Source organism: Bos indicus, chromosome 5 (genome assembly GCF_029378745.1).
Source record: "Bos indicus isolate NIAB-ARS_2022 breed Sahiwal x Tharparkar chromosome 5, NIAB-ARS_B.indTharparkar_mat_pri_1.0, whole genome shotgun sequence".
In the NCBI taxonomy this organism is placed as follows: Eukaryota; Metazoa; Chordata; class Mammalia; order Artiodactyla; family Bovidae; genus Bos; species Bos indicus.
The window spans coordinates 107,379,492-107,391,782 of NC_091764.1; the positions used below are offsets into that span (position 1 = coordinate 107,379,492).

The 12,291-nt window shown below is 47.7% G+C and overlaps 1 protein-coding gene across 4 annotated transcripts in view; it reads right to left on the minus strand.

Annotated features, from left to right (window-relative positions):
• Positions 1 to 12,291, minus strand: part of TULP3 (TUB like protein 3) — a 30,020-nt gene that overhangs the window by 4,063 nt on the left and 13,666 nt on the right. For all 4 annotated transcript variants that reach the window (XM_019961694.2, XM_019961693.2, XM_070790292.1 and 1 more), the window contains 6 exons: positions 7,209 to 7,368; positions 6,320 to 6,493; positions 3,868 to 4,001; positions 3,309 to 3,506; positions 841 to 953; positions 498 to 612 (listed from right to left, as the gene is read on the minus strand). In XM_019961694.2, coding sequence (XP_019817253.2) covers positions 498 to 612; positions 841 to 953; positions 3,309 to 3,506; positions 3,868 to 4,001; positions 6,320 to 6,493; positions 7,209 to 7,368 — 894 coding nt within the window. The remainder of the gene's footprint in view (positions 1 to 497; positions 613 to 840; positions 954 to 3,308; positions 3,507 to 3,867; positions 4,002 to 6,319; positions 6,494 to 7,208; positions 7,369 to 12,291) is intronic.

Sequence of the window (12,291 nt, forward strand, 5' to 3'; positions counted from 1 at the left end):
GGAGAGGCCCCTCTGCAGACCCTGGTGGGCAGGCAGGAGGGGGCAGGCAGGTTTGGGGTGGGGGGAGGGGGCGGGCAGAGACAACAGGAGGGAGCGTGCTGCCAGGGGAGCCAGAGGGTGAGGTGGAAGGTCCAGGCTGGACTCTAGACTCGGTGGGGAGCAGCCTGAAAGGCTGTGGAGCAGAAAGATGTCGTCTGCTGGAGCAGGGACGCTTGGCAGCAGCAATACACAGCAAACCAGCTTAAGAAGATGGAAGCAGGGACCGGCTTCCAAGCCACCGTCACCTCCAGCCAGTGTGTCAGCGGTGATGCAGTGAGCGCTCACACCACCACGGCACAGGGAAGGGACAGAGCAGAGGGGACAGGCCTGCCGGAACAGCAAACACACCAAACCTGGCAGATGACAAGTGAACCTGAGCGAACAGGGAAACAAGCGTGAGGGGAGGGGTGGCGGCCTACGAGCTCGGGCTGGTCAGGAGGCTGGGAAGATGGACTCACATAGCACACGGCGGCCAGCTCCTGCCGCATGTAGGCCTTCTCCACCAGGCCCTGGGCCTTGGCCGGGCTCACGCCGTGGTCATACACAGTAAACTTAGTCCCCATGAGGTTGGACCTAAAATCAAGAGAGAAAGTCACCACAGAGCTCTGCAATTTTCTCTCATTTTCAGTCACTCTCTCAAAGATCCATCCTTATATCATGGAGAAGCCTTGGGCTTTCTATTAACTTATTTCTCTTTAGATGACATCAAGCCAGCTCACTGTAAAACCAGCGTGGACTTGCTTTGAGACTACAGGAATCAAGCTCTCACAAGAAGAGGACGTGACATGAGGTTGCCCCCACCTGAGCTTGCCAATGTAGCTCTCCCCTTCTCGGGACAGGTCTGTGGGGTCCGTGGAGATGAGGTAGTTGGATGTCTTGCTCTTTTTCCGCTTCCTACCTGCAAGAAGAAATATCTAGAAAAGGAAAAAGCATTTCAGTAAAAAATGCACTCGAGAGCTGCCGTGTGTGTCCTACGCATTCAGTGAGCAATTATCCAGCAGCTGCCTGTCCTATACCAAGCAGTCCACCTCTGGGTCTTTTCTATTTTTAAACAGGTTTAATGCACTTTAACTTTTCTTGTAGAAAAGCCACGTGGTGGCCACAGCTGGAGTCCTCTGCATTGAGACTCCAGTGTGGGTCGTTACAGGGTGCTCAGCGCATTCTCAGAGACGCTCTCCCTTCAGAGCCCGGGGTGAGGCAGCCCGAGTCTTGACGATGGCACCAGTGACGATTTCAGCAGAGCGCCCGGGGCGGCATGCAGCCCAGCCACAGCGCAGCGCTGTTCACGCTGGCCGGCTGGCAGCTTCCAGGCACAGGAGCAGAGGCTATGCTAGGGTCCCGGGGCGGGGGTGAGAGGCGCCAGCCAGGAGCCGAGGGGCCAGTCAGCCTGCAGGATGGTGTGGGGCCTGCTGATCCCGCTTCCAGCAGCCTTACCACACAAGGACTGTGGAGAACCTGGCCAGAACCACGGCCTCATGGATGGCAGCAGCGACCTCCCTGAAGCCCCGAACACCCAGACCAGCCTCTGTGCACTGGAACCCCAGTGGTGACGACACCTGGCCCCTGGTCTGTAGGCTAGCACGTGTTAAACTCACGCATCATGTTCAAAACCTAGTCCTGGAAGGATAGTCCCAGGCAGAAGTCAATCATCTCAGGTTCCCAGATAGACAGACACGAGAGACGGGTCTCCTGCAGAGCCTGGATGAGGCACCCAGCTGAGTGAGGGGCACCCACTCCCTGTCCCTGACCTTGCCGCCGTGTGCTCTGTGGCCTTGGGCCCCCGGTGCCACCGTGGAAGCCCCTGCGGCCTCCTCTCCCAGGGCCCCTGGGGCCTCAGGCCCTTTCGCAGTACCGGCACACCTGCCATTCGGGGTTTTCTCAAAGGAGACCAATCTCTAGGTCTTACCACTTTTTCTAATCCTCACTATGTCTCTTAGAATTCACCACCAGGGTCTCCCAACTGCCTAATTTTTCTAAACTCACTCGCCTCATTCTCACATCATTATTTGTAACTTCACCCCTAAAACCTGCACTGACATTTTATCTATTTATTTGCCTGCACCAGGTCTTATTTGCGTCGTGTGGGATCTAGTTCCCCGACCAAGGACCAAACCCAGGCCCCCAGCGTTAGGAGAGCGGAATCTTAGCCACTGGACCTCCAGGGAAGGTCCACTGACATTTTAAACAAGCTTCGTGCAGTTTCACGAGAAGACTGCCCCCACCCTGGAGAGGCAGGACCTCGGACACTGGGCCCCCCGCTCCCCACCATGCTGCCTTCCTGCCGCACTGTGTGCGTGGCTGTTCTGAGCTCCTGGGGCTTCAGGGACGTGGGTACCATGGTGTGGGCGTCCTTCCCAAACCCTGCTGGACCTGGAGAGTAACAGGGAGGCGGGCGAGGGCAGTACCCGGGGCAGGGGGCACTACGGAGTCAAACAGGCTCAGACTGGCTCTGGCACTCGTTGGTGATGTGGGTGCTCCCCGAGCCCGTCGCCTCGCCCGCACAGGGGGACAAGGAGTCCTGTCTCACAGCCTGTCCTGTGGGTTCCAGGCGATGACACACACACAGCCGGAGCACACGCCTGGTGCGCAGTCCACACGCAGTGAACGGTGGCTGTCAACAGCACTGACACCTACTACCACCAGCTTATTTCTAGAATCGTCAAGTCATCCACGTAGACCTGGTATCAACACAAAACAGGCTGGTCACTAGCAAAACCTACTACCACCAGCTTATTTCTAGAACCGTAAAGTCACCCACATAGACCTGGTATCAACACAAAACAGGCTGGTCACTAGCAAATACTAATTGCCTCAAATTTAAGGGTAAATCAGAATTTCTAGGATGAAAAACAAGACATTTCACTGACATGTTTTTGTTTTTCCAACTCCTCCTATTCCCTAAAATGTACTCTCTTTTTTCCACACTGATGTTCTACCATGTAATAAAAATAAAAGTCTAAGAGCACGCTGGAAACCCCTGCACCCCAAAAGAGGGATGGAGGTAAAAACAACTACATTTGAATATTCTCCTCCATTTTATGACTCCTGGATAAAACTCTCTTTTTTCTGGGGCGGGGGTGGATTCTGACTATTAGACTAGGATCTCTGTGAAGACAGTGAGAACACGGCACTGGACACTTGGAGGTACACCCTCGTTCCTGCTGACTAGGTCTAAGGCTGGTGCCCCCCGCCCCTGTTCTTAAGACCACCACCGCCCCCACCCCGACAGCACACTACCCTCCATCTCAAGACAAGAGCCACTCGCCTACCTTGCGATTCTCATCCTTTTCCAAGTGCATGTAGTAGGTGGGGAAGAGCCCCCGGTCCATCCCTTTCTTGTCCCGGGTTATCCGGCACTTCACTGTGACACCTCGTGGGGCAGGACTGTACGCAAAGCCTTCCAAGTCCTCTATTTCTCCTGGCTGAATGTCAGAGTGCGGGGATGCGGTCCCGGAGGCCCCTGTGCCCTGAGAGAGCAGCCGCAGCTGGGTCAGGAAACCTCATGTTCTCTTTGAGAAACACTTAAAGGACAAATTAACTTACTGATTTACCCATATGTCTTCCGTCTTCTGACAAAATAAAGAAAAACTCTGAGAAGTTAAGTAAGTATATGACCCCTGGGAGTAATGAAGGAGAGAAGTATGAAAATGGGATACAGCTTTACAAGAGCTAGCTGAAGACACAGGAAATATGAGGTCGTGGGCTCTAAATATAATTCCAGCTTAAATCCTGGAAGCAGCCCTCATGCAGTGATGGCACTTAAACAGGAAGACGTGTCCAGGAAGCAGTGAAATCAGCCCCAGAGGAAAAAGGATCAGGACTACACACCGGGGCTGGCTTCTGGCTGGATGCAGAACCGGGCCTCTCTGCCTCTGAACACGGCGACTGAGACCTTAGTTGGTTCCCTTCTCCTTCCTCCCCATCAGTCTCCTCCTCGTCAAAGTTCAAACTCCCTGAGATCCCTGGCAGAAAGGGAGAAACTGTTTTAAAAAAAGGCCAGAAAATCTTTGAGCCAAATATAACTTTAACTCCCTTGCTTAAAACATTCCAGCTGTTCTGACTTAACACATGGCTCTTTTATGCACATTCTGACAACTCTTTCTTCATATTCTCACCTACTCCACCCCTCGTTTTCCCTGCCCACTGCTGGCACCCTAATTTGAGCCTCTTTAAAACATTCTATGAGAGAAAATATCTGCAAATCATACATCTCATAAGGATTAATATCCAGAATATTTAACTCAACAGCAACAAAACAAACCCAATTCAAAAATGGGTCAAGGACTTGAATAGACATTTCTCCAAAGAAGCTATATAAGTGGCCAATAAGCATAAGAAGATTCTCAACATCACTAGTCATTAGGGAAATGCAAATTAAAATCACAATGAGATACCACTTGACAAGCACTGGGATGACTACTATAGAAAAAAAATACCAGGCTTCCCTGGTAGCTTAGTGGTCAAGAATTCACCTGCCAATGCAGGAGACACGGGTTCTATCCCTGAACCAGGAAGATCCCACATGCCGCAGGGCAGCTAAACCTGTGCGCCACAACTACTGAGCCTGTAGCCTATAGCCGGGAGCTGCAACCACTGAAGCCCGCACACCCAGAGCCTGTGCCCCCCAACAAGAGAAGTCGCTGCAATGAGAAGCCCCCAAACCACAACCAGAGAGCAGCCCCCACTGCTGCAACTAGAGAAAAGCCTGGCAGCAACAAAGACCCAATGGAGCCAAAAACAAATAAGTAAAATAATAAATTAAAAAAAACAACAAAACCCCAAAACAGAAAATAAGTGTTGGTGAGGAGAAACTAGAACCCTCATGCACTGCTGGTGGTGATGCAAAATTATGCAGCCACAGCAGAAAACAATATAGTTGGTTCCTAAAATAGACATATAGAACTGCCCTAGAATCCAAATCCAACAATTCCACCTCTGGGTATATTCCCAGAAGGAGACGAAGCAGAGACACAGACAGACACTTGAACAACCGATGTGCAGAGCAGTGTTCTTCACAATTTTCAGATGGTGGAAACTACCCAAATATCCACCAACTGATGAATAAACAAACCGTGGCACATACGCAAATGGAATGCTATTCAGCCTTAAAAAGGAATGAAATCCTGACACATGCTACAACATGAATGAATCTTGAAGACATTATGCAAAGCGAAAATAAGTCAGATACAAAAGGCGAAAACCCCTGTGATTCTATGTATGTGAGCTGTGAGGGGAGAGGAGGAGCTGGGCAGGCAGAGTTCACCGGGGACAGAGGCTCAGTTTGTGAAGGTGACAAAGGCCTGGAGATGACAGTGGGGAGGCCCGGGAGGAGCAGTTCTGCCCAAGACAAAGCAGCAGAGCTACGCCTGAAACCCAACCCTCTTCCTCTTTGGTCTCCAGGGTGAGGCTGCCCCTCACACAATAGCTGGCACAGCCCGCAAATCATAACTGACGAGGAGGCTGAGCAACAGGCAGCCCTACCCATCTCGGAGGAGGGGCCACCATGAGCTCCTTTCACACAGTTCACAAATAAATGGTATCAAGTTTTTCTCAAGGACACCCAAGGATAAGGCTAAGGCCAGGAAAACATACATCCAAATGAAAATGCACGCGTAACTGTTTATAGTGGCGCTATTCCTAACAGCCAGAGTGGAACGAACCCAGTGTCCATCAGCTGATGACAGGAAGGACAAAAGATGGCTTATCTGTACAACAGAACGTCACTCAACTACAGACAGGAATGAAGCCCTGACAGGCCAGAACGTGGATGAACTCTGAAAAACCGATGCTAAGTGACAGCCAGGCACAGAGGACCACACGGCGTGTGAGTGCTGACGTGACATCCCAGAGTCAGCAGGTCCACGGAGAGAAGGAGACTAACTTTTGGGGGCGGGTAGCAAAAAGGCATAAAACTCTTGGGACCTCACTCTCATGTTGGCATCTTCATTCCTACTACGCTTTCTTCTTTTTTACAGAAGTACCGTTGACTCACAACGTTAGTACTATGTTTTCAAATGCCATTTTTATACTAAAAACTCAGTTTATGTAAACACGTACCTTAAGACAGAGGTCAAGGATTTCTCCCAAACTTGTAAGACAAGCAAATGAACCTCCACCTGAGGAACATTATCTTCCAAACTGACACTTCCTGAATCTTGGTCTAGGGAGCACCTGTCCCCTTCACTTCATTCTTCACAGCACAGAGTAACTCTTGTCCAGCCCACACCTGACGTCACCCCAGCTCAACCAGCTCACAGCCTCAAAGCCAGGACCCCCTCACCGTGCTTTCGGAGAACCTCCTGCAGATCCGGCTTGGAGGCAGGGTCCCGTGCGCTCTCCCCATCTGCGCTCCCTTCAGCGTCCTCTGTGGCAGCAGAGCCCACCGTGAGAACGTGAAGTCTGGTGTCCACATCCTGAGCGTCTGGCTTCAGGAAGGCAGCAGGACCATCAATGCCTAGGAGCCCAACGAAAAGAACAGAAGCCGGTATCACCCGCCCTGTGGCCAGGTGGCTCTGGTGCACGTGATCCGAATGAACACCCACCAAACCGGTCCACTCCTCCAGCCTTAACCTCCACGAGGACATCTGTTAAAAGGAAACCACTCCATTATCTGTGTTCATTTTATCAAGCTGCCCTGACTAGAGGCTGAAGTATGAATGAAACGCACCTGATGCTGTGCTTCAGACACTTAAGAAAGAGACGGAAAGCAAAGCAGGTCCTCCAGACTCGAGACCTGGTCCAGGCAGGTGGCCAAGGGCTGGCTTTGGCCGTGTTAACCCTGCTCTTTCTCCTCCCTGCTGCTGTCACTGCTGTCCCGAGACCGGCTACTGGAGGAATGGTTGCCTCTATCTGCTCCTGGCTTTACGGTTCACTCTGCCGGGAGACAACAACCAAGCCTGCAAGCTCCTCAAATGGGCTGTTCTGGGGGCTTCCCTGGTGGTCCAGTGGTTAAGACTCATCACTTCAACAGGGAACTAAGATCCCACACTCATTCATTTTGTAGATAAAACAACTGTTTCAGGATGGCTGTGAACTTTCAGGTATCCTCCGCTGATTGGACCACTGCGTTTATCCCAACTCAGAAGCCTAATCATGATTATAAAGATTGTGAAGGGACTGGTAACGATGCTAACAGCGGCAGCAGGAGGGGGTGCTGCCTGAGTACACACCCTGCAAGATGACTCCGCCGTGCGGGGCCTGCGGCTCCACCAGCAGAGCGTGTTCCTCGCGGCCCCTCGGCCTTGCCCGCAGCGGCCGGGCCTCCAGGTTCGGCTGCACCATGAGCGGCTCCAGGCGCTTCTTCCTCTGCTTCTTCTCCAGCAGCGCTCTCTGGGGAGGATTGAGAGGGGACAGCCAGGGGATCGACCACCAGGTCTGGCTACTTCAGCATATACACTCTTTCACAGATCCTTACAGAGCCTCTGGTAAATTACATTTTCCCACTTAAGAAGTGGGAAAAACTAAGGCACAGAGAGGGGTAAGGATCCATTTACTTCATTTAATAAATAGTTACTAAACACCTATGAAAAGCCATCTAAAGTGATACAAATGCATTTTTAGCCAAGCTAAGATCATAATCCAAGTATATGAAAAATATATAGTAATTAACATATTATTATCAAATCACAATCACAAGTTTATATAAACATATGAGTGGGAGAAAAGATGAAGGAACACGGTAACAGTGATTTGTCTAGCAAGTAGAATATGGATGATTATTTTTCCTTTTCCTACTTTTCTAAATTTTCCTACTTTTTTAACTGGAAGAAAAAAAGAAAACTTATTATCCTTTAGGTGTGAAGAAAAGGGGACCATCAAACACTGTTGGTGGAAATGTAAACTCTTACAGCTGCTATGGAGAACAGTATGGAAGGTCCTTAGAAAACTAAAAACAGGACTATCATATGATCCAGCAATCCCACTCCAGGGCATCCATCCAAAGAGTATATGCCCTTGAAAGGACACAGGTACCCCAATGTTCACTGCAGCATTCTTTACAATAGCTAAGTCATGGAAGCAACCTAAATGTCCATTGACAGAGGAATAAAGAAGATGTGCTACATATATATATAATGGTATATTATTACTCAGCCATTGAAAAGAAAGAAATAATGCCATTTGAAGCAACCTGGATGGACCTGGAGATTATCATACTTAATGAAGTAAGTCAGACAGAGAAAGACAAGTATCGTGTGATATTGCTTATATGCAGAATCTAAAAAAAAAAAACATACAAATGAACTTATTTACAAAACAGAAAGACTCACAGATTTAGAGAACGAACTTATGGTTGCCGGGGGAAGGCACAGTTAGGTAGTTTGGCATGAACATGTACACACTGCTATATTTAAAATAGATAACCAACAAGGACCTACTGTACCGCACGGGAAAATCCGCTCAATATTCTGTAGTAATCTAAATGGGAAAAGAATTTGAAAAAGAACAAATACATGTACCTATCACTGAGCTGACCGCTGCCACCTTGAAGCACAGGGTGCCTGCAGGCCATGGGCCACGCTCCATTGTGGGTGCACAGGGAAGGCTGGACCCCTCCCACAGGGCGGCCCGAGAGGCAGGGGACTTGGTGAAGGCCCCACAGAGGCACGAGGGACACCAAGGGCCTCACGGTGGCCCTGGAGCAGACGGCCCCAGCAATGTCCCCCTGGAGACAGCTGAACTAGGTTCCACCTTTGAAGTAATTTACTGCCCTCCAAGTCCTCTTACACAGAAGAACTATACAAAAGAGATCTTAATAACCCAGATAACCACAATGGTATGATCACTCAACTACAGCCAGACATCCTAGAGTATAAAGTCAAGTGGGCCTTAGGAACCATCAGTACAAAGCTAGTGGAGGTGATGGAATTCCAGCTGAGGTATTTCAAATCCTAAAAGATAATGCTGTGAAAGTGCTGCACTCAATATGCCAGCAAATTTGGAAAACTCAGCAGTGGCCACAGGATTGGAAAAGGTCAGTTTTCATTCCAATCCCAAAGAAAGGCAATATCAAAGGATGTTCAAACTACTGCACAACTGCACTCATCTTACATGCTAGCAAAGTAATACTCAAAATTCTCCAAGCCAGGCTTCAACAGTATGTGAACCTAGAACTTCTAGATGTTCAAGCTGGATTTAGAAAAGGCAGAGGAACCAGAGATCAAATTGCCAACATCTACTGGAATGGCTGAATTTAACTCAGATGACCGTTATATCTACTACTGTGGGCAGGAATCCCTTAGAAGAAATGGAGTAGCCCTCACAGTCAACAAAAGAGTCTGAAATGCAGTACTTGGATGCAATCTCAAAAACAACAGAACGATCTCTGTTCGTTTCCAAGGCAAACCATTCAATATCACAGTAATCCAAGTCTATGCCCTGACCAGTAACGCTGAAGAAGCTGAATGGTTCTATGAAGTCCTACAAGACCTTTTAGAACTAACACCCAAAAATGATGTCCTTTTCATTATAGGGGACTGGAATGCAAAAGTAGGAAGTCAAGAAACACCTGGAGTAACAGGCAAATTTGGCCTTGGAGTACAGAATGAAACAGGGCAAAGGAGAATAGAGTTTGCCAAGAGAACGCACTGGTCATAGCAAACACCCTCTTCCAACAACACAAGAGAAGACTCTACACATGGACGTCACCAGATGGTCAACACCGAAATCAGACTGATTATATTCTTTGCAGCCAAAGATGGAGAAGCTCTATACAGTCAGCAAAAACCAGACCAGGAGCTGACTGTGGCTCAGATCATGAACTCCTTATTGCTAAATTCAGACTTAAATTGAAGAAAGTAGGGAAAACCACTAGACCACTCAGGTATGACCTAAATCAAATCCCTAACGATTATACAGTGGCAATGACAAATAGATTAAAGGGACTAGATCTGATAGACAGAGTGTCTGATGAACTATGGACGGAGGTTCGTGACATTGTACAGGAGACAGGGATTAAAACCATCCCCAAGAAAAAGAAATGCTAAAAAGCAAAATGTCTGTCTGAGGAGGCCTTACAAATTAGCTGTGAAAAGAAGAGAAGCGAAAAGCAAAGGAGAAAAGGAAAGATATACCCATTTGAATGCAGAGTTTCAAAGAATAGCAAGGAGAGATAAGAAAGCCTTTCTCAGTGATCATTGCAAAGGAATAGAGGAAAACAAAAGAATGGGAAAGACTAGAGATCTCTTCAAGAAAATCAGAGATAACAAGGGAACATTTCATGCAAAGATGGGCTCGATAAAGGACAGAAATGGTATGGACCTAACAGAAGCAGAAGATATTAAGAAGAGATGGCAAGAATACACAGAAGAACTGTACAAAAAAGATTTTCATGACCCAGATAATCACGATGGTGTGATCACTCACCTAGAGCCAGACATCCTGGAATGTGAAGTCAAGTGGGCCTTAGGAAGCATCACTATGAACAAAGCTAGTTGAGGTGATGGAATTCCGGTTGAGCTATTTCAAATCCTGAAAGATGATGCTGTAAAGGTGCTACACTCAATATGTCAGCAAATTTGGAAAACTCAGCAGTTGCCACAGGACTGGAAAAGGTTAGTTTTCATTCCAATCCCAAAGAAAGGCAATGCCAAACAATGTTCAAACTACTGCACAATTGCACTCATCTCACATGTTAGTAAAGTAATGCTCAAAATTCTCCAAGCCAGGCTTCGGCAATACATGAACCGTGAACTTCCAGATGTTCAAGCTGGATTTACAAAAGCAGAGGAACCAGACATCAAATTGTCAACATCTGCTGGATCATCAAAAAAACAAGATTTCCAGAAAAACATCTATTTCTGCTTTATTGACTATGCCAAAGCCTTTGACTGTGTGGATCACAATAAACTGTGGAAAATTCTGAAAGAGATGGGAATACGAGACCACCTGACCTGCCTCTTGAGAAGTCTGTATGCAGGTCAGGAAGCAATAGTTAGAACTGGACATGGAACAACAAACTGGTTCCAAATCGGGAAAGGAGTACATCAAGGCTGTATATTGTCACCCTGCTTATTCAACTTATATGCAGAGTACATCATGAGAAACGCTGGGCTGGAGGAAACACAAGCTGGAATCAAGATTGCCGGGAGAAATATCAATAACCTCAGATATGTAGATGACATCACCCTTATGGCAGAAAGTAAAGAAGAACTAAAGAGCCTCTTGATGAAAGTGAAAGAGGAGAGTGAAAAAATTGGCTTAAAGCTCAACATTCAGAAAACAGCAGAGACATTACTTTGCCAAAAAAGGTCCAGGCTATGGTTTTTCCAGCAGTCAAGTATGGATGTGAGAGTTGGACTATAAAGAAAGCTGAGCTACAAAGAATTGATGCTTTTGAACTGTCCTGATGGAGAAGACTCTTGAGAGTCCCTTGGACTGCAAGGAGATCCAACCAGTCCATCCTAAAGGAAATCAGTCCTGAGTGTTCACTGTAAGGACTGATGTTGAAGCTGAAACTCCAATACTTTGGCCACCTCATGCGAAGAGCTGACTCATTGGAAAAGGCCCTGATGCTGGGAAAGATTGAGGGCAGGAGGAGAAGGGGACAACAGAGGATGAGATGGTTGGATGGCATCACCGATTCAAAGGACATGAGTCTGGGTAAACTCCGAGAGTTAGTGATGGACAGGGTGGCCTGGCGTGCTGCTTTCCATGGGGTCGCAAAGAGTTGGACACGACTGAGTGACTGAACTGAACTGACTTGATCATAGAAAAAGCAAGAAAAATCCAAAAAAACATCTACTTCTGCTTCACTGACTTCACTAAAGCCTTTGACTGTGGATCACAACAAACCGTGGAAAATTCTGAAACAGGAATACCAGACCACCTTAAGCCTCCTGAGAAACCTGCAAGCATGTCAAGAAGCAACAGTTAGAACTGGACATGGAACAATGGACTGGTTCCAAATTGGGAAAGGAGTACATCAATGCTGTATATTTAACTTATATGCAGAGTACATCATGCGAAATGCTGGGCTGGATGAAGCACCAGCTAGAATCAAGATTGCCAGGAGAAATATCAATAACCTCAGATATGCAGATGATACCACCCTTATGGCAGAAAGCGAAGAGGAACTAAAGAGTCTTTTGATGAAAGTGAAAGACAAGAGTGAAAAAGCTGGCTTAAAACTCAACATTCAAAAAAATGGAAAAAACAACAACAACAACAACAAAGATCATGGCATCTGGTCCCATCACTTCATGGCAAACAGAAGGGAAAACAACAGAAACAGCAACAAACTTTATTTTTTTTGGC